Here is a 23,714-nt window from a genome sequence, read left to right on the forward strand (position 1 = left end):
TAAAGCATTAACATGAAAAAGTACAGTTTTATAAGAAAGGAAAGTTGTTGAGAAGTTGGAAATTATATATCAATAATCCCACTACTCTTCTAAAAGAAAAATACCCATAATTAAAACTACTGTAGAATGTCATATTTGATATATGTAAGCCATACTCTGTGAATTTTAGTTCTTTAAAGTTTACACCAAATTTTACAGGATAGATAAAACACTATTTTCCCATCCTAATTTTTAATCAATAAAAAATTTACCCATTCTGTAGGGAGTACAAGAGAATCAATATTAATTCCTGACTATTATGAAAGAGACCACTTACTATCACCTATGATATACCAACACTTACAGTTGGAAGTGATACTACATATGTACATGCATACACATAGATATACATATACATATTACATACATAGATATGTATAGTAATATCAGGACTGAAAGATTAACATTAGTCAGTAGCTCTGTTTTCCCCTTTCAGTTACTATAGATATAACAAGTGATACTGTCACCTCATACCTATTAACTCCGGAATACCACGCTGCTGCAAGACTCATGTTGACAACTACATCTACTGGAACAAGATCTGCGAGGGCATTGTTGGAGGCACGCATTGTTCGAAGGATTCCTTTCCCTGCCTTTGTTAAAATTAAAAAGAACACTTTAAGATATATAAGCCAGAGTTATCTTTAGATGGTATATACAGAAAAATATATCAAACATTAAATACACAAATATGTTTACTTACCGCAATAAAGAGACCACTTGGTCCATTAATGTTATCGATCCATCCCTAATACCAAAATTAAAAAAGGGGAAAGGGGGAACTTAGAAATATTACAAAGTAAAAAACTTATTTGAAATCTATAACCTCAAATACACACTTGTTAGTTCTTTTTCTAAAAGCTAAACTACTAAAATTCAGATCAAATAATTTCTCCTAGTCTAAAATAGGTGTAGTCTTCTGGGATCCCAAATAACTGTACAGAAACAGTTTCAAGGGATCAACTACTAACTCTCAGCAAAGGGAATATAAATAAAGTTCATATCGGTAAAATTATTTTGCTAAATGACGCTAGTTCAAGTTAGCTACTAACTGATGTTGCATTCTGAGATTAAGGGAAATGGTAAATTCTCCTCAAAACTACTGCCTAAAACAGTGGAAAACAGAATAATTGGCAAAGTAACTAGAGAGGCTACATGTATGGTTATTACAGAAACCTGGGTGTTTCCTAAATTGAATTACATGCTGGTTAATCGACTAATTAATTAATCAGCTAATTCCAGGGATTCAACATTATCCTATGTCCTATTTTTTATATCAAGCTATCGCAGCCATCTTATAGCTTTCTTCATTATGGATCTATACAGGACTGTCTGCCTCTAGAAGGGGCTGCCTGATTTGGAGCTTTAGCAAATGAAATAAAACAAGATTCTGAATAAGCTCATCTCTGTTCTCTTCGTCTTTGTAAGAGGAACAAATCAACAAATACTCGGAAAGGTCAACAAATGCTGACGTATTCGTCCAGTCTCTTGTCAATCACAGAACTCATAAGGCATGGTGGTCTCCCCTCTGACAATGAAACTGCGTAACTTTTATTGTAGTTTTCAGTTAGGTTTTTGTAAATGTTGATCTGCATTTCTGTACAATCACCATCACATTAGAACCATTATCGCCTCTTCCAATGAGTAGACAATTGTTCTGCCAGTGTGCCATGTCCAGTATATATATTTCTATTACACAATTGCCAACTTTTAATACAGAATTACAACTTAAAATGTGAAGATAACTTATTTACAAAGAACTTCGGAGCAACTTACTGGGAAAGGCTCTTTCCAGCTGGCGCCGACGATGGACGGCCTCACAATGGCCACATTTAGCTTGGCTCCTTCTTGTTGCACAACATACTCTGCCAAGGCTTTCGTGTAGATATAGGTATTAGGTCTGTCTCCTATCAATTTGGGGGTGATATCATTTATTAGGCCATCATCCATCCACCTAGTAATGGAAGCAAGTATATTTGAAATTTTTCTAAATGTTTTATTATGAATTTATTATATTTTATTATCATTGCACTCTGCACAGATATCTGTTGCTTTAATTAAAATGATTTGGTGACAACTTTTATGAAAAATATAGAAGTTGGTCTTATTTTCATTAAGCATCAACTAGAGATCTACAATTCCTTATTCTTATCTGTAATTCTATCTGTAATTTCTATTTCCACAAACTGAAAATTATGAATTCTTTCATAAATAACATGGTAGGTAGCAAAACCTGACCTGAATCAGTTAATGGTCTTTATTATACCACTTAAGTATTCATACATTTCAAAGTCTGATCAGAGATGCTACCTCAGGTATTGCTGAAACTATTTCACATTTATAACACATAGTTCACATTTCCTTTCTAAGGTCGAAATAAATTCCAAATTAGATGACTCCAAAGGTTCAGATTATAGACCTGTTTACAATCACCTAATAGAGTAGCGTGCTAATTATATAATTTACAATGAACATACATTTACAACGAATACAAGAGGTTCAGTAACCTAAATATTTAAGGTAAAGCACTGAACAATGTATGTTCTTACTAGCGAAATTATCCAATACTACAGTAAACAATAATAATAAAGTGAACTGTACTACAAAAACTCACAATTTATGATAAAGTTGTGAAAGTCTCTCATTGTCTATAAGGAAATTATTTATTCTGCTCATTTGCAAAAAGAGTGATATACTAGGTGATATCTCTAGCATTTTCCAGTCTAAGTTTTCTAATTCCAATGTGTCATGTGCCTGTTTTCAGATGCTGTACTTTTCTTACTGTCTATAAGGCTATGCATACAAGTACATTCAATAGACTGATACTCTAATGATACCTACACTTAATGAAGAGAAAGAACAAAACAGATATTGTCAAGATAAAACTATGCTTCAAAATGTATGAGGATAAATCAAAAGTATTGCTACAAAATCTTATAAACCTTTATTATAAACAGAAATTATATCTCTTAGCATATCTTTGATCTGGGTCTATTCCTCTGAAAGCAGTGTTTCCATCTCTCTCTCACTTCCCCAAAGAATTTTGTGCACTTCAACATACACAATGTACACAACTTCAGGTGGCAGCTTTGGGGGCATACAGGGACTCAAATTGTATTCCTTTTAAATATTGTGTTTTGCAAACAATAAGAAGTCTGAAGAGGCAAGGCTAGTGTTGTAGAGTAGATGGGTTAATGGGACAGTCCTTGCACATTGTTGCACAGAAATAAAACCCTCAGTGCAACTCTCCTGGCCTTTTTCTCACCAATGTAGTTTTTTACTAATAAGCTCCACGACTGCTCTGTGTTTTACAGGAAAATCTACCAAGACTACATCTTTGGCATCCCAAACCTCAGCCTCCATAATCTTCTGAGGTAACCACTCTCTTCCTTAAATTTAACTGGCCCAGTAGTTCTCTCATGAGCCATAATTTTGATGTAATCTTTTTTGTAAAAAACGAATTCTACCACAGGACAAAAATATTCTATAAAGAATTTTTCTGCATTCATCCACTGATGGCAGAGACATGTTTAAAACACTTATTGTTTGAAAGAAACTCATCTATGTATGAAATGGAACCCCAGCGGCAATGCTTTCTGACACACCTATACATTTTCAAGTATTTATAAATGGAGAGAGAGGAAGAGAAAAACAGAAGTAGATCAAACAACACATATAAATAAAAAAACCTAGTTTGGGGATCTAAGCAGATATAAGCACATTTTCAAAAAAACATACTCTAAAGAATCGATCAGCTTCTTGGGATCAACAGGTGGTGGATAGATGATTTCATCAATATGCTTTCTATTGCAGTATGCATATGCTGTTGATACATGCACAAACACATCCAGATTCTTCATTTGATGTGCAAGAAGAATAAGCTGTCTTGTAGCAATCACATTTAACTGAACAGCATTTCTGTAAGAGAAACAGTGACAATGAAAAGTTAGGAGGCTGTGCCATTTGCTTTTGAATCCTATTTTTAAAGAAGTCCTATTGCCATTAGAGAGGTAGAGACAGACACAGATTTTTAGTTCTTTACAACTGATTCCTTATCTCCGATTTTAATTCAGTATGAAGTAAGGAAATCCACTCTGGCAGTTATGCTTATAAAGAAGCTTTCTGATCAAACACTTATCTGGTCAACTTCAAAAATAAAAGTAAAGCCTAAAATAAATAGATAAATAAAACTTCCCTGAGAAAACATTGATAATTCAGATGAGTTGGAATTCATTCAATGGTAATGGGTTTTAGTTTAAAGCTTTTACGCAAACATCTTGAAATCATTCCAGACTTTATTTTTATGTGTCTTAATTTGTATAACCTTTCATAATATGAGCCACAAAGAGAAGACATTAAAATGCCTAAGAAGAATCAGCGATAAGAATGAAATAATAATAAAATAGAAACAATAAATTATATTAACATATAATCAAATAAGAATATTTGTAGCAAGCCAATTCATGAAACACCGCTTTTTATAAACTTGAAAGGGCTATTATAACAAAGCTAGTACATGGCATATGCTTTGTTGTATATGTTTTCACCAAAATAATATTAATGAAAAAACTAGTACATTTGTTATAGGAGGCATATGTAAGATCCCACACAAATTTACACATTGCTGCCTTAGAATTTAGTCAAACTAATAATTGTATAAAAGCAAAAATATGTATGCACAAATGAACACCAATAAAATCAATGAAGCATCATGTAATACCAAAAGCTTACAGAGCCACAATAGTCACTATAAATGGAATGGTTCAATAAAATGGGCATCTATCTTATCATAATGAACATAGCCTTTAAAATAATTATACAAAGACCAAAAAGATATGTAACATCTATATGAATATTGCTAAATAATACACATATGACATAGTTTTAACAACAAGGTTCTCAAGTCTGCCTTGGCCTATCAATTAGCTAGGACTAGGGGTCCTTGGTAAAGTGACTTAAGCACTCAGGCGCCGTTTCCTCACCTATAAATAGAAACAGCATGGAATCTAATTAATATAATCTGTATAAATTAAATCGTTTGCAAGCACGTAGCCTGACTTCTGAATCCAAATGCAGACACAAAATGAATACTAAAGTAATGAAATGGTGGGTAGGTTTTGCTCCCTATAAAACGTTATGTTTTTATGAAAATGTTCAATATTCAATACTATTGATTCAATATTCATAAATATTGAATCAATAGTATTGATTCAATATTTATTCAATACTAGCAACACTGTGGCAGAGTTGGTAAAATAATACACTGCTTGTGTCTCTTATTAACTAGCACAATTAATCTGATATGCATTAGGGCAGAGTTCTAGGAATTTTAGAAATAATAAAGTTAACCTACAGAAGCTGAGAGAAAAAAATTTGTTCTAACCCTTAATTCTCAACAGAATAAAATGAAAATTTCCTAAATTTGTTAACTTAAATAGTTCATAAGTATATCATGGTGGCATGATGGAATATAATCGAATCACTAAAATTATTTAACTGTGTGTGGGGGGGGATACAAGAAAATTATAAATAAATAAGAAAATTGTTTTATGTTCATGATCATATAAAACAACACAAGCTCAAAATGGATCAAAAATTTTATTTAATGAAAGTAATGAATACATTTCAAACATTTTAATTATTTAAGAAGGGAGATATCCAACTATTTTTGGTGGCACTGTCAGGTGACACTGGACTGTGAATTGAGAGGTTGGTGAATCAACCCCCCACCAGCCATTCCATGGGAGGAAAAGATGAGCCTATCTGTCCCCATAAAGGGTCAGAGACTCAGAAATCCTATACAGGAGTCTGAGTTGGAACTGACTTAATGGCAGTGGGTGGGTTGGTGACACAAATGGTTAAGCACTGCTACCTAACCCAAAAAGCTGGAGATTCGACCCCACCAAGAGGTGCGCCAGAAGAAAGGCTCGATGATCTTTTTCAAAATAGGTCACATCTTTGAAAACCCTATGGAGTGCTATTCTACTTTGAATTGCCTCAACAGTAATCGGATTTAGTCTTTTAAAAGGCCAGGGTATTTCACAGGTATTCTGTCTACTTGATTGTAAAGTAGTGCTTTGATGTCTATCACGTTTGAAAAACAATGGCAGTAAGTAAGGCACTGTTTAGAGAGAGGTGTATCAAGACTATTCTGTTGCAGGTTCCTGAGGATAGGACATTTAGTTCTGGGTCACCAGGGACAAGAAATAACTTAGGAGAGAAAAGAAAAATGTGCCTCAATCTTTCATTTACTAGTCTATGAACAACTATGCAGCCATCCTAGAAGGAAAAATGTTAATGAAATAATTATGTTGGGGTATTACAAGCATGTATTCATGTAAGCTTCTTCTTCCTTGTTTCAATGAAAGGGGAAGGGGAATCTGTTTGAATGAAAATCCAGCAAGAAGTTTCAGAGAGGATACTATCCACTAGACTGTAAGAGAATGTGATACTCTTTCACATTTGCAAAAGAATAGGGAAGAAAGGGCAATCTATTGGGAGAATCACACAAAGGATCTATCTGTTACAGGTCCCTGAAGATGGTGACAAAGTTTCTGGGTCACTGAAAATAAGGAATAATTTGAAGCATCTGCATGTCTTGCTCACCACCACCACCACTCCTCCCACTTGTACCCAAAAGCTCAAACCTGAAGCTACTTTGTGCCAGAAAGGTCACTGTTAGTCCTTCTGCAGGCTGATTATCCTCTTTTACTTCAACCCGATTTCAATTCAGAAAGCATATACTAAACATAAATTGTGATCTTATGATGTGTTGGTTATACAGAGTCATAAACATAGCTTAAATAAGAATGGGTTGGGGAATGAAAGGAATACTTTGTAATGGAGTTGATTCCAACTCATAGTGTCTCTATGTGCTATAGGGTAGAACTGAGCTCTAAGGGTTTTCTTGGCTGTAACCATTTAAAAAAAAGACCTTTCTTTCACAGCACCTCTGGGTAGGTTCAAACCTTCCATCTTGTAGTTGGTAACTAAGTGCAAACTGGGCAACCTAAGGACCACAACTAGGGGTACAAAATTGATCAAACCTTGTTAATATGGTCCAACTTGTTAAAAATGTAGATTCCAGATGGAAGGGAAAATACTATGAGGAGTGCAAGAATTATAGGCAACAAGAAAAATACTATTATATACATAATCTTGCAATAATGGAGACCTAAGAGTATATGCAAAGACAGACACAGAATAAATGGATATATGGGAGAGAGAATGGGACTGCAGGCACAAATAAATGTAGGTTGTCCGAAGATACTTCTTTATGCGTATTTACTCTTGCTGCAAATATATCAGTGAATGTGGTGGAGTACACAGGGCAGAGTTAGGAGAACTTCTTAAACAAAAGCAGAGAGTGAGTTGCTGAGCCTGGGGGCTCAGGATCATAGTTTCAGGAGACAAGAAGGTCTATTGGCATAAAACAGTCCACAACAGTTCTACATCCTACTTTCCTAACTGGCGTCTTACAAGCTCATTAAGCCCTCGAAAGAGTGCAGAAAAATGTGAAACAAAACTGAAAATCATACACAAGACCAGTCGCATTGGGAACCCCCAGATTACAAAAAGGCTTCAAAAAGTTTATGGGGAAATGGAATTAGAAGATAAATTAATCTTCACACTAAGTCTGAATCTCCCTGTAAGCCCCGTAGTCACCCTTAGTTCCAGTAAGGCCTGGAAGTCAACTCACTGCCTTGGCTCAATTTTCAGCAACACAATAGTCAGATCTAACGAGGGAGATTAGTGAGTCGTTGTGCTTATATTTTAGTTTTTTGATCTTTTTATTCACTCATCATTACTTTTACTCCTTTCTCAGATCATGATCATACTCATACCCCGAGCCTTGTATTACCCATAATTGCTACATCTCTGATATCTTTTACTATGAATTAGACTCAATTTTATATACTAAGAAAACGGAGGCTCAGAAGAAGGTCATAGCTGGCCTAAACTCACCAGCTAATAAATAATAATGGCAAGATGGGAGCTAATGTCTGTAACTCCAAGACTTACATCTTTTCTATTACACAACGCTGTCCCAGTTTCTTCAGTAAGGCTAGCATTATATAAAATGGGGAAATACCTTGAAACCTATAAAGCAACAGTGCAAAATGTAAGGGACTATAACAGTGGCCCTGTTATAGTTCAAAAAAGAAGTCTGAAGGGGTGAGATAAGTGCCGGAGGGTAGATTCACTAAGGTTTCCCAATGAAATTTCTTAAGAGCAGCCTTTGCTATCCTCAAAGAATGAACAATAATGGGAAAAGACTCCTCTGCGCAACCTCCCTGGCATTCTTCTTACCAGTGAAACCTCTGATTCTTCGTCTTAAAACATCTTCACATAAGTCAACCAGGGTGCACTATAGCAACGATGAAACAGATATTCCTCTGCTTCTTTGAGGCTTCCCTACCCTCCACTATTATGACCCCAGTCCTGCCTTTCAGTCCTACCTAGACCAGAGCATGTACACTGATACACACAAGAGTTCAAGAGACACGGAATCCAGGTCAGATAAACCCCTCAGGAACAGAAATGGGAGTAGCAGTATCAGGAGGGTAGGGGAAGGTAGGGGTGCAGGGAAGAAAGGGGGAATTGCTTGTAATGATCGACTTACAACCCCCACCCAAGGGACAAACAACAGAAACATGTGTGAAGGGACAACGGACGGTGTAAAATATGAAAATAAAAATAATTTATAATTTATCAAGGGGTCACGGGGGGGGGGGAGGGAAAAAAGAGCTGATACCAAGGATTCAAATAGAAAGTAAATGTTTAGAAAATGATGATGGAAACATATACAAATATGCTTGGTACAATTGATGTATGGAATGTTTTAAGACCTGTCACAGTCCCCAATAAAATGATTTAAAAAAAGTCTTCACAATAAGCTCTCACAATTGACTTGCTTCCTTTATCTATCCAGATTATCCCTTCAAAGTCCCCAAATTGTCTGAGCTACTTTGACTTGAACTGGCCCGGCAGATCCCCTAAGAAGCCATGGTTTTTATTGGATATTTCTTTTGAAGACACTCTAAGATAAGTGGAATCCTAGTAGCAGTACTTTGAACACGATACTTGCATATGCTTCTGAAAGAAGAGCCATACGCCTACTCAAAGCAAACTTTTCTTTTTCAGTCCCATACTTACCACTTGTTACCTCTTCCTCCTTCCCTGTCACACATTTAAATTCATGGCAATTTTTTTTCAATAAAGATATGCTAGCTAATCTGTCTTTATAGCTAATAAAGAACAGGAAGAACATACTGTATAGGTCACTGAAAACCACACTTCTCACATGGCAAACAGTTACAAATCATTTTTTTTTAGAACAGGCATAAATATTTTATGTAAGACATGTCTGAAGCCATTACATATGCAAATCATTTTTAAAATAACGACTAAAAAGTAGAATTAAAATCAGATGCTCAATTGTTTAAAGTTAACTGTTCAAATTCAATATTGTGTCTGTACTTACCTTAAATTTTCATTAAATCTTACTGTTGCTGCACAGTGAAATATTATATTGGTAGAATCTAGGATGACCTCTATATCTTCTGCATTAAGAGCCAGTTTAGGTTGGGTTAGTTCGCTGTCAACTGCTATAATTTTTTCTCTAAATTCCGGGTTTTCATTTCGCAATCTGTCAAAGAGCTATCAAAGGGCGAAAAATATGTATTTTAGGGTAGTATTTTTAAACGTTCTAAAACCATTATCACTACTCTTTGTCCACCATTTTAAAGCCATAAACTATGTAATTCTCAAATGCACTATTCTTAATTTTGATTATTTTATACAGAAAATTATTGAGGCCCACACTACAAACCTCATTTTATAGATGAGGAATCTGAGACACAGAGATTAGGGAGTTGAAAAGACACAGATTTGGCAATTTGTGGGGGTGAATTTGAACTGACCACACTTTGTTGATTAGATTATATTACCTCTCAGAATAGACTGAAGCAATACAAACATCAGGACAGTATTTAAAATGATACTCAGATTTTAAAAATACAAACCTTAATTTTATTTTGCTGTTATTCTAGTAGATTAATTACTATAATTCACATTCTACCTAAAATATTATAATTTTAAAAGAATGCTAACAAGGAAAAACTTGATAAACAAATACACAGATTAGACACTAGACAAGCTATCATTCGAACTTGAAGATTCAATATTCTATGTGCATATCCAAAGAAACAAATTTAGCTAGAGGATCACTGAGTCACAAGACGGTTATACGTGAAGGCACACTCAACCGTGAGTCAAACTGGACATTTTCTACCCTAGGTTTTATAGAGGAATACTCATGCTTTAACTCTGCATTTCAGTTCATGTGGATGACTTGTATTTAAACCAGGTATTTTTTTAATCTGGGAAAAAGTACACATAACATAATCCAGTGCCTACTTTCACCTTCCTAGATGAGTTGGCATGGAACAGTCTTTCCATACACAACTACCAGCTAGTGTCTCCAATATTGATGTGTTCTTTGACTACTTCACACAATACTTACTAAGCATTTCATACCAGCCAAGAGCCTTCTAGGCCCTGAGAAAACAAAGAAATGGTCTTTGCCCTTATATTGTTTACAGTCTAACAAGAAAAGCAAGCCAAGTAGAGCATTAAAATGTACTACTCTAAAAAAAATGTACTACTCTAAGTAATAAAATAGAAGAAACATGAAGAGTACATAGAGCAAAGTACACAGAGAAAAAACTAACCCAGCTAGAACAGCTGGCTCTGGCTTATCCAAGTAAATTACATTTACAATGAAAGTTAATGACAAAGGGTGCATGTATGTGTGTTGGTGGTCGAAAGGGCCTGAAAGAAGAAAGTAGGAAAGTGTTCCAGCAGAGAATGTATTATATATAACTGCATAGTAATAGGAGGGCGTAATAGGGTTGGGGAATTATATCTAGGTTCAGTAGCCCTGCAACATAGAATAGGAAGTTGGAAAAGAGGGTACAGTTCTACAGAGGGAGGTACACATGAACGATCATTGTATCTTATGAGTCTCGCACTACATAGATGCCCCCCCCCTGGTGGGGACCTTTTCCATTAATTATCCCTTTTTAATTTTTATTGTGGTTGGTTAAAGAGTGCATATACAACATACAGCAATGTAAGTCTCTGCATATACAATTCAGTGACATTATTATTCGCTTTATTTTTGGAGAACTTGAAGCCTTAGCATACTTGTTATTAGAATCCATAACAGTGTTTTATACTCTCTCCTTAGACTTTATAAAAAATGGTTTGTTTCAAAGAACCAAGTACTAGTACAGAACCTATTTTCCAACAAATAAATTTGTTCTAAAGTTCTCATTAGATAAAATACTGATGAAAATGTCCATGTAATTTTCATCTTACTTAATAATTAACATTGATTTTCTTTTCTCTTTTGCCTAACATTTCATAGAGTTTAACCAGTGGTTCTCACCCAAGGGCAATTTTGTCCCTCAGGAAGCATTTGGCGATGTCAGGAGACACTTTTGTTTGTCACCCCTGGGAAGATGCCACTTTAGAGGCTGCTAAGTACCCTACAATGCATAAGCCACACGCAATGAAGAATATTCAGTCCAAAATGTCAATATGGTCAAGGTGACAAACATTTGTATACTCCGTGCTTTCGCTAAGATTATAGACTCACATGGCATACATATAAGTACCTTTTAATTCTTTTTCATGGTTGATGTTAGCTTGTTTCCATGCCAAATCATTAGAAAGTTTACCACCTTATTGCCGCATTTATTCAATCAATGCAAGTTCTAGATTCTAACATTTTTCTGCCTTATGCAACTAGATTGATTTTTATAACCCCTTATCTGGGAACCATGGTGAACTATTGATAAATTTTAAGTAGGGAAGTGATGCACATATTGTCTTAATTATTACAAATGGTTTAGTTTCAATGAGTTTTAGGAAGTTTTGTATCCTAAACCCACATGAAGAAGCATAATAAAAATTAAGACAGTACAACTGAGAGTGATACTGAGGACTAGGTCAATAGGACTTGGTCAATGAATGGATTTGAGGGACAGAGAAGGTAAACTCCAGAAGGAACCACTACATCTATTAAGCTCAGTCCATACACATCCTTATTAGCATAGTGCCTGGCAAGATGTAGCTGTGGAAAATATTCACTAAGTAAATAAACTCATTAGAATGAAGTTACTGGGAGAGAAAGAAGTATATATAGTTTGGGAGAAACAAGTTCAATATTGTGAAGGTTGAATTTAAAGTGCCTATTTGACACCCCAAGGAGCCCTGGTGGCATAGTAGTTGTTTGTTGGGCTGCTAACAGAAAGGTTAGCAGTTCGAAACCACCAGCTGTTCTGAGGAAGATGGTGAAGCTTTCCACTCCTGTGAAGAGTTAACAGTCCCCATCCACAGAGGGCAGTCCTAACCTATCCTGCAGGGTTACTATGATTTGGATTCAACTCCATGGCAGTGAGCTTGAGTGAGTATTTGATACCCCAGACACCTGGTCCAGTACAGGATTCTATAAACCTGGAACTCAGGGAAAAGAGCTAGACTACTGACATAGACCGAATCTTCTAACCATACATGGGCTGTAATTGAAGGCCTCAGCATAAAAGAGATCAACTAGTACCCGTGATAGCAGTGATAGGAGCTCAAGGTCTGTAAGACTTTTTGTCCCAAACTATTTAAATACAACCACTCATCATGCACCATACAGAAAGCACTAAGTAACCTTCGAAACTAGTAAAAAGAAATCAAGCCCTACAATAGAACCTTGAAGAATATCAGTATTTAAAGAATATGCAAATATAAAGTGACCTGAGGAACAGTTTCAAGAATTCACATATGCTCATTCTCCTAAACTGCTGACAACCTTTTTCTTTCATATATGATATCCCTGGATCAGTTATCAGGCATCAAAGAACAAAAAATTGTATCATTGTGTGCTCACCTCCCGTTATGATCACTGAAGACAAATGGGTGCATAAGCAAATGTGGTGAAGAAAGTTGATGGTGCCCGGCTATCAAAAGATATAGTGTCTAGGGTCTTAAAGGCTTGAAGGTAAACAAGTGGACATCAAGCTGAGAAGCAACAAAGCCCACATGGAAGAAGCACACCATCCTGTGTGATAACAAGGTGTCGAAAGGATGAGGTATCAGGCATCAAAGAACAAAAAAATCATACGATTGTGAATGAGGGGGAGAGTGCGGAGTGGAGACCGAAAGCCCATCTGAAGGCAACTGGAAGAGTTGTGGGGAGGAGACAAGCCAGGCAGAGTTCAGTGTAGCAACAGTGAAACATGCAACTTTCCAGTTCCTAAATGCTTCCTTTCTCGGCCCCCCCCCCCCCCACTATCATGATCCCAATTCTACCTTACAAATCTGGCTAGACCCGAGGATGTACACTGGTACAGATAGGAAGTGGAAACACAGGGAATCCAGGACGGATGATCCCTTCAGGACCAGTGGTGTGAGTGGCAATTCTGCGAGGGTGGAAGGAGGGTGGGGTGGAGAGGGGGAACCGATTACAGGGATCTACATATAACCTCCTCCCTGGGGGACCGACAACAGAAAAATGGGTGAAGGGAGATGTCAGACAGTGTAATATATGACAAAATAATAATTTATAAATTATCAAGTGCTAATAAGGGAGGGGGAAGTGGGGAGGGAGGGGGAAAATGAGGAACGGATGCCAGGGGATTACATGGAGAGCAAATAAAAATGAGTATGAGGAGAATATAATGTCCTGAAATTGATTGTGGTGATGATTTGTATAGCTCTTCTCAATATATTTCAACTATATTGAATTGTATGATATGGGAATTATATGCCAACGAAACTTTTTTTAAGAAAGACATCTACAACATGACCATATTGCTTCAAACCTGACCCTCTTTTTTTCTCTGAACACAATTTATCTATTCAATATCTTTTCCAGAGTTTTTAACCCACTGGTACCGCAATCATTCAATCCACCCTGCTTTACTAAATGAATTAGCACCTACTATAGCATACAAGAATAACTCAAAACAGATTGCTATAAAACTCATAAAAATCACTTTTAAAAAATATCAAAATGTGAAGCTACTGTTTCTCAGCACATCCTCAATCTAGGTTTATACACTGCTGAAGGTATGATTCCATCTCTTTAACACCTCTCTAAAGAATTAAGCACTCTTCGATCTAACGCCATGTAAGAAAAGTTTTGTCATTCTTGAAGGGCTAAATTCACATTCCTTTTCAATGTCCTTTATATTTGGGGAACAAAAGAGAATTTTAAAAGCATAAGACCGGGGCTGTAAGTTGAATGGACTAAGGTTTCCCAACAAGAGTCTCATAGTTCAGCCCATGCTACCCCGTGAAGAATGAGCAGGTGGGTGCGCTGATTATAAATTTTTTGTTTGAAATTAATTTAAGTATGAATCAACTGCAACAACAATAGCAATATTCAACTTAATCTCATACTTTATTCCCATTCCAGAAACTTATTTCAGGATATGAACTATTTTAATTTAACCCTCACTATCCACTATCCAATGGAGTTTATCTTCCTGAGATATTCCCATGGGTGAGAGTTCTCAACTAGGACCATTTTGTCCCCCAGAGTTCACTTGGCAATGTGTGGAGACTTTGGAGCAAAAACTGAGATGGTGAGAGAAAAGATACTAACAGCCAGGAGTGCTGCTAAATTTACAATGCATAAGGCATTCTTTCACAACAAAGGATTTATTACCCAGCCCAAAATGTCAATAGGGCTGAAATTCAGAAAGTCTGCTACAAGTCAGTACTCCACCATAGTAAATCCTTTTTGCCTATTCTTTTTTTCCTGTTTCAAAATTATAGTATGTCTTAGCTTAGACGTTCCTTGTTCGCTTCAAGTGCAAGCTCACTGCTTTTTGATACAGAAAAAAGAACTTAATTTCTGCGGATTCGTCAGCAATGTTACCCATAATGGGAAATAAGTGGTCCTGAGAATGTGCCAGGGCAGAATTAAAGCCACACGATATAAGATAGAAGATAAAATGACATGATTTTATGAGTAATCAATCTTATAAAATATTTGGAAACAAAGCATTTTTATTCTCAAAATAATGGCCATGTTTAGGTGAAAACAAAAAATCAATGAAATTCAGGCTTTAAATAGAAAATGCAATTAAAAGATAATGGTACTTTTCTTAAACTTTTCTGAAGTCCCCTTGTATTTTCAAAATATCAGACATTACTTACATTTTCACTCTCATTCTCTTAGTTTTCCAGAAGCTATACATTTATGAACGATGTAAAAAGCATCAAAAGATAACAGAAGGGATACACTGAACTACAGGATCCAAAAGAACTAGTCAACATTCAACCATTTCAAGGGGTAGTATATAACCAAGAAGTCTAACTTGCACTGAATGCATTGGCAAAAAATAGGCCATAGGAACTGATTCACCTATACAAAGAAATGTGGGAGACAGCGACCTGGCCAATTGACTGAAAGAAATCCAAAAGCATATACATACAAAGGTGACCCAATATTATGTGCAAACAATAGAACAATATCATTAATATCCTATGTAAGTAAAATTTTGTTGAAGATCACTGATAGGGAACTGTCAGAAATTAAAGCCATATTCAAGAAAGGACATGGAACATGGGATATCATTGGTGATGTCAGTTGGATCTTGGCTGAAAGTAGAGAATACCAGAAAGATACTTACTTGTATTTTATTGACTATGCAAAGGCATTCAATTGTGGGGATCCTAACAAACTAAGGATAGTACTGAGAAGGAAAATTCCAGTACACTTCATTGTGTTCATGCAGAACCTATACATAGATCAAGAGGCAGTTGTGTGAACAGAGTACGGGAATACTACACAGTTTAAAATCATGAAAGGTGTGAGTCAGGGTTGTATCCTCTCACCATACTCATTCATCTGTATGTTGAGCCAATAATCAGAGAAGCTACCCTATGTGATAAAGTGGCATCAGAACTGGAGGAAGATTTATTAACAACCTGCAATATGCAGATGACATAACCTTGCTTGCTGAAAATAAGAATTCGAAGCACTTGTGATGAAGATCAAGGACCGCAGCCTTCAGGAGGATTACAACTCGTTGTAAAGAAAACAAAACTCCTCACCACTAGATCAATAGGCAATATAATAAATAGAAAAACGATTGAAGTTGTCCAGGATTTTATCTTGCTTCAAGGCTTGTGGAAGCAGCAACCAAGACATCAAACACATTGCACATTGCATTGGGTAAATCTGCTGCACAAGACTTCTTTAAAATGTTGGAAAGCAAAGACGTTAATTTGAAGACTGAGGTGCATCATGCCTTTGAATATAGCTCTGGCAAAGAACACTGAAAGTATCCTGGACCAGCAAAAGAATACATCTATGTTAGTACAGCCAGCGTGCTCCTTAGAAGCAGGGGTGATGAGACTTCATCTCACATACTTTGGACATGTTGTCAGGAGAGACCGATCCCTGGAAAAAGATATCATGCTTAGTAAAGTAGAGGGGCAGCAAAAAAGAGGAAGGCCCTCAATAAGATGCACTGACAAAGGAGCTGCAACGGTGGGCTCAACCATAAGAACAAACGTGAGACTGGAACAAGACAGAACTGGTTTTTGTTGTGTTATACACAGGATCACCATGAGTCAGAACTGACTCAAAGGAATCTAACAACATACAGCCCATGCTAACATCACTGTTCTATCCTCAGCGGAATGTGTGTTTATATTTTTAGGTAATAAAAATTCCTCACTTTTAGTTTTTAAAAAATGGTAAATATCAACAAGATATTGCCTCTAACCACAAAACCTTTTTGAAAGCCTTGATAAATGTTAGAATGGGGTCCAGAAGCCAAAAGTTTGAAAATCAATGCCTTAAATAGAATCCTCCAACCTATTTTGCAGATACAAGAAAGTATCAAACATAGGTTCCCCAGACTTATTTGACCTACTGATCCCCTTTTAGGGAAAAAAAAAATCACTAGGCATCCCCTGGCAATTAAAAGGCTTGTACTATATAGCCCATAATGCAGGATAAAGGATAGGTATCTGTTTTGGAAGCACCCGCCCCTCATCCCTGGAGTCCCCTGCCCCCAGGGGTCAGTATTGCCTACTTTGGGAAACATTTCCATAGACACAGATAATATCATTTGGCTAACAGATTGCAGTCAATCTTTTATTTGAAATAATCCACTTAACAGTTGTAATTAAAAGTCACCTAGAAAATAGAAAATAGTTCTAATTATGTATTTTTATTCTATCAAATATTTTTGTTTTAAGAAATATGGAACACAGCCACATCCATTTCCTCAGTTCCAGAGAAAATTGAACTTTATACTTATCATTCAAATATGGCAAATTCTTCGAGAGTAGTTATTGTGTAGCTATTTGGTTTATGTATGGAAATTTTTTTTTCCCAAGAAATTCCATGTTTATTGCTGCAGGCTTGCTGCCTCCAAACCATTTCAAAGATCCAGTCAAAACCAGGCAAATTTTATACCTTTAGCTGTGTGACAAGAAATCGACTTGACGATAGTCCCAGGAGGTAGCAGGCTTTACATTGATCAGAGGACTTCCAAGCAATGAGATAAAAGGGAGTAAGGTTCACAGGAAAACAGCTTACATTTCCCCAAGGGCTTATCCGACCTCAGTTGATATCTTCGTCACGCCAGGGGCATGAGAGCTGTAGCCACTAAGGTTTCCTCACCCCAGTCCCCCCTAAGGTTTTGGGCTCCATCACCTACCTAAATGGCCCTACTTCCCCTATCCCTGGTGGCGTAATGGTTATTGGGCTGCTAATTTCAAGACCAACAGTTCAAAACCGTCAGTCTACCAGAGTGAGAAAGACAGGGATTTCCCTTGGAAACTCACAGGGGCAGGACTACCCTGCCCCATATAGTTGTAAGGAGTTGGCACTGACTCAATGGCAGTGAATTTGGGGGTTTTTTTTGTTTTGCTGATTAGGTTTAAAAGGAATGTTTTACTACAAGTGAGGGAGGGACTGTAACATCATGGGTCCCTTCCCTTCTCTCTTCCTTAAGTGTCTTTTTTTTTTTTAATCGTTTTATTAGGGGCTCATACAACTCTTATCACAATCCATACATACAGCAATTGTGTAAAGCACATTTGTACATTCATTGCCCTTGTATTGAAATATTAACTCGCATCTAACTTTTAAAAATTACTAGCAAGAAAGTTCATATAAAAAACCCTTAAGAGTTTAGAGATTGCACTAGCTACACTCTTCTGATATGTAATTATGAATAATGTTTAGTCTGAAGCCCTCTTCAAGTCAAACAAGTGTACATTAAAAAAATAAATAATGCTAAGCTAACCGTTCCCATGTATTTCCAACGACAACCCTCTATGGGAGTGAAAAGATTATTAGCAGGGACAAAGGGAAGAACACTGTTGTTGTAAGATATCAAGTGAATTCAGAGTCATAATGACCCTCTATGACGAACCAGCACTGGCAGAGCCTGCACCACCCTCACAACTGTTCCTACATTGAGCCTTTTGTTATAGCCACTGTGTCAATTTATCTCAGAGAGTCTCCTTTTTTGTTGACTCTCTGCTTTTCCAAGCCTTTTCTCCTTTTTTCAGGGACTGATAAGGTCCTGATATGTCCAAAGTCTATGAGATAAGTCTTGCCATCTTTGCTTCTAAAGAGCATTATTCTAACTATATTTCTTCCAAGACATGTTTGTTCTGTTGGTAGTTTGTAGTATTTTAAATATTCTTCGCCAACACCATAATTGAAAGGTATCCATTTTTCTTCAGTCTTCCTGATTTGTGATAGGTAGGTTTATTGTGCCAATTTGGCCAACAGGAACATGTGGGATTAATCAGGTCTCAGTTTGATTGGAGGGCAGAGAGATAAATGTCTTGGCAAGCCCCACCCCTCTCTCTCTTGCTCTCTGGTGATGGAACAGTGTGGGCTGCTTTAGCTAGTTCTCTGCCTCAACTTGTGGACTATACTACCTGTGGGACAAGCCAACCCATGGACCATGTTGCTAGAACTTGAGGTTCCTTTGAGACCTCTTTGCCACACTGCTGGTATATACATCGCTTGAGCTTGAGGCTGGTGGATCCTGTCGTCTTGCACTGCTTGAGTTCAATATTCCATCGGGGCCTGCTTCGCTAAGCTCCTGAGCTTCTGAATGCTGGTGACCCGCCCTGTTGTTTGCTGCCTGTAGGCGGACCCTGCCTGCATTGCCCGAGGGAAGAGAAGCTGTCTGCTACTTTGACCTTGGACTGGGCAGCCCTCTTGAGTTGAAGGACTACCAGTATAAGAACTGTTCCACAGAAGCGAGTTGAACTGAGCCCTCTGTACTGCTGTGTGGACTATTAGCTGTTATATTTCTTCATGCTGTATACACCTATCCATGTATATGTATGTAGTTTGCTATGATTCACATAAATAAATGCCTTTGCCTAGCAAAGAAAATACAGGTAAACATCTTTTGGGTATTTTCTGCTTTCAACCAAGATTCATCTGACATCACCAATGATATTCCATAGTCTAAATCCTCTTCTGAATCCAGCTTGAATTTCTGGCAGTTCTCTGTCAATGTAGTGCTGTAACCATTTAATTATCTTCAGCAAAATTTTATTTGCATTTGATATTAATGATAATGTTCAATAATTTCTATCTTCTGTTGGTTCACCTTTCTTTATAACGGGCAAAAATATGGATTCTTTTCAGTCAAATGGTCAGGTAACTTGTCTTCCAACTATCTCTTTAAACTAATGAGCAGCTCCATAATTATAGTAGTTTCTCAAAACTTCTAAATTGGTATTCCTAAATCCCTGGAATTTTTGTTTTTCTATAATGCCTTCAGTGCAGATTCAATTACTTCCTTTAGAACCATCAGTTCTAGATCACATGAAACCTCCTGAAATGGTTAAAAATCCACCAATTCTTTTTGATTCACTGATTCTATGTATTCCTCCGATCTTCTTTTGGGTTTTGATGCTTCTTCTATGTTTGTCCAAAGAATCCTTCAGTATTACAATTCAAGCCTTGAATTTTTCTCCAATTCTCCTGGTTTGCGAAATAGTGAGTATACAATTCCTGTTTAGTATTCATCATGTTCCTTATACAGTCACTCATTAGCTCTCAAAGAAATATACTTTAAAATCAAAACATAATTCAGAGGAAAGCTGCTTTCCTTGTTTAAGTAAAAATTCTTTAAAGTCTTACATGGGAATTGAGTGAATTAAGAAGGAACATAATGGAAACTAACAATTTCATAGAAAGGGAAATATTTCTATTCTTTATATCCCTATTAATACTATCAAATTATTCCTTTTTAAAAGGAAAATCTAATAATTTATAATACATTCTTAAAACCCTGCAGTCTAAGGTTACTTCTTTATACTCACCTGCCACTTTGTTGATTCCAACTCATAGCAACTTTATTCTCACTCACTGTCACTGCATGGATGCTAACTCATTGTGACCCTACTGGACAGAGCAGAACTACCCCTGTGAGTTTCTGAGACTGCAATTCTTTACAGCAATAGAAAGCCCCACTTTTCTCCCATGGAGCAGCTGTTGATTTTGAACTGCTGATCTTGCAGTTAGTAGCCTAACGCATAACCAATAGGTCAGAAAAAAATTGTTCCGCAGAATTTCTTAAACTCTAAATAGCTATAAAGGCAGTTTTCCCCATGAAGCAGTTGTTGGATCTCAACCACAAGCTTTCTAGTTTAAAAAACCCAATGATTAACACACTGTGCCACCAAGACTCCTACTAACTCATAAAATACATAAAATATATACGTAAAGTTTTCCTTCTGAACAAAAGTTATATTTTGTTTTAAAACAGTTTTATTGGCCCATAATTCACATATCATAAATTCAATAGTTCAATCACATCAAGAATAGTTGTAGTCATCACAATCAATTTTAGAACATTTTCTTTCTTATTGAACAAAAGCTATATTTGAGTGGAAATCTTTTTCAAATGAGACAAGACTTGGTTAAGAAAACATTCTAACTAGTTTAATTTTTCTTTATTTATCTTAAGTCACTGTAGTGAATTCCAGCTATTCCCTTTGGTAAGACTGTGATGTTAAGAAATTAAAATTTATGTTAAGACACCCCTAGACTGCTGTAGAGATCTTGTCTGTTCTTTAATCATTCTTAGTTTTTATTTATCCATCCTAACTTTTAACTCACTCTTTCCTACTTGCTTTGTAAACCTCTGTTGTTCTCGAGCTTTCATCCTCCTGTTTCTGTTTATCGTCTTCTAATATGTTCCCGTTCCCCCAATGAGTTTCACTGACGTCATTTGACATTACCTTTAGGATAGTAAGCTATTTTTTAATCAATGTGTCCAGACTTAAATTCCTACAAGTAATTAAACTATTCACATCTATAGACTACTGTTCCCATTATACCCCAAAGAACTCCCCCTCTCCTTTTTTTCATTCAATTTCCTATTTACACAGAAATTGGTTATTAGGTTATTTATGCTATCACTAACATTTATCAGCTAGATAACCACAAACAAAATTGCAACCTCTAAAATTCACTGAGCATATATGTAAAATGGGATTATGTCAACATCTATAGAAGGGGAGCCCTGGGTTAGATTACCAGGGTTAATAAACATTGGCTCTAATACATACTATACATGAGCTTATAATGGGAAAACTACTACCACTTTTTTAAAAGGTTTATTGTGATGGTTAAATGCATATAATGCACTTTTGCACTCACAGAACCTTGCACAAGGCAAGTACTCAGTAAATGTTAGTCATAATTAACAATTTAATAGATTCCTATTGAAGCTAAAAACAGACTAGAACATGTAAAAGTCACTGTGCATCTCAATTGTTTATTCATTTACTAACTTGACAGTTATTTTTAGACATCGTAACCTTTGAGATTTTTCAGCAATTCTTCACTGCTAAAAGGTAGTTTAATCTTCATTGAAAATCTAAGTACCTACTCTACTAACCTTATAATCGATGATACATTCATTTATACTGAATTTCAAAGCTCATGGTTATGAAATAATATAATCTGTTTTCATAGTAATATTGTATACCCTTCTGTCATCATGTTCATTTCCATAAAATTAGAATATAGACATATCTACTTCCTTACTGTTGTGGGGAACCAACTGTGCTCACAGATTTTAATGTCTCATAGTATAATAAGTAATACCTCTTATTATTATTCTGAAGACAAGTTACAAATAATCTTCCTCAAATACTCTAAAAACATGCCTTTACTAAAGTACATCATAAAGATAATTTATACCTCCTTATACATTTTTGTCCACCAGAAAGGAAAGCTAATTTCTCCTATTGATCTTGTACAAGTCATAGCCAGTTTATTGGCAGCCTATAAGAACTCCAGCTTACCTTTTACCGCTCCAGAATTCTGGAGAAACAGACCAAGCTGTTGATGAGTACAATAATTCAACACAAAGATGCAGAGCTCTTTCTCCCCTCCAAACGATCATTTTCCACACAGACTTACCTTGCCGCTAATGATTTCTTCCACTCGCTCCTGGGGTGTTTGTCCAGCTTTGTGCCTCACAAGAACATACACTGAATTCACCTTAGGACAAGACCTCAACAACTTCTCCAAAAGCACCTTTCCTAGGAAGCCAGTGGCCCCAGTGAGGAGGACATTTTTGCCCTCATAGTATTCGGGTATTGAAGCCATTCTGATCCTAAGAAAAGCAAGACAACAAAGAGGCATTAGTTCCAAGATTTGTGTTCATTCTTAATTACTAAATGTCTCTTGGAAAGCTAAGTATCTTAAAGGACAGGCAAAAATTAAAGATGAACAAGAATGCTAACCTCTGGTTCGCTGGAGAAAAGCAGAAAGAATAAGGAACTGCAACAGTAACTTCTAATCCTGTGCTTTCCCCCGGATCACTTCTGACAAGTCACTCAATTTCTCTGGACTGAGTTTCTTTCCTTTAGTTTATACTAAACGGGCTCTAAAAATCCCTTCCAGCAAGAAGAGTCCAACTTTTCATTTAAACCCCAGTTAAACTCTAAATGGGACTGGGTAATGTTTCTCTGCCTCTAAAGGGATTTACAACATTGAATAGAGGTCAGCAGCAAGAGTAAGACTCAATTGCCTGCTTGTATAACCTGGCCAGGTATCATATTCACCTAGCATCACCCGATGGAACAAGAAGAGGTAACACCAAGTCCTTCTTCCAACATGTCTGTTAATGACAATATATCCAAAGGGTGCTTAAATCTCCCTTTTAAAAAGGCTTATCAAAAAAATGTATGAACTGACCTAACTTCTTTACTCCGATACCACTGAAACAACAGAAAAGATCCGGTAAAACAATGAAATAACAAAAGGACCATGAAGAATGAAAAATAACATGCAGAAGATTCATGCTATGCACTACATCACAACAGTGTTCTGTATTGCTTAGAAACACACACATATGATAAAGAGTAAAATGCAACCAGAGAAGAGGAGGAGCTTCACTGTATCCATATGTTTCACTTAAGCTAGGGAGTAAATACACGCACTTTGTGTCCTAATTTGTCATAGCTTCAAAAAGAAAAAAATCAGCAGAAGGGAACAGGGCACTAGAACTGAATATGATTATACAACTCACTTTAAAGGCAATTTAATTATGGAGGGTGGGGGAGAAGAAAGACCGTGTTTGAAAATTGACTGTGTAAAG

General features: G+C 36.4%; 1 protein-coding gene across 1 annotated transcript in view; it reads right to left on the reverse strand.

Annotated features, from left to right (window-relative positions):
• FAR1 (fatty acyl-CoA reductase 1) overlaps positions 1–23,714 on the reverse strand; it is a 74,650-nt gene that overhangs the window by 18,882 nt on the left and 32,054 nt on the right. The window contains exons 2-7 of the mRNA XM_004711559.3: positions 22,532–22,727; positions 9,524–9,699; positions 3,778–3,957; positions 1,816–1,993; positions 743–787; positions 514–632 (exon numbers count right to left, since the gene is read on the reverse strand). Coding sequence (XP_004711616.1) covers positions 514–632; positions 743–787; positions 1,816–1,993; positions 3,778–3,957; positions 9,524–9,699; positions 22,532–22,720 — 887 coding nt within the window. The 5' untranslated portion in view covers positions 22,721–22,727. The remainder of the gene's footprint in view (positions 1–513; positions 633–742; positions 788–1,815; positions 1,994–3,777; positions 3,958–9,523; positions 9,700–22,531; positions 22,728–23,714) is intronic.

The sequence above is a fragment of the Echinops telfairi genome, unplaced genomic scaffold (assembly GCF_000313985.2).
Source record: "Echinops telfairi isolate 266 unplaced genomic scaffold, ASM31398v2 ScPeMD7_60;HRSCAF=208, whole genome shotgun sequence".
In the NCBI taxonomy this organism is placed as follows: Eukaryota; Metazoa; Chordata; class Mammalia; order Afrosoricida; family Tenrecidae; genus Echinops; species Echinops telfairi.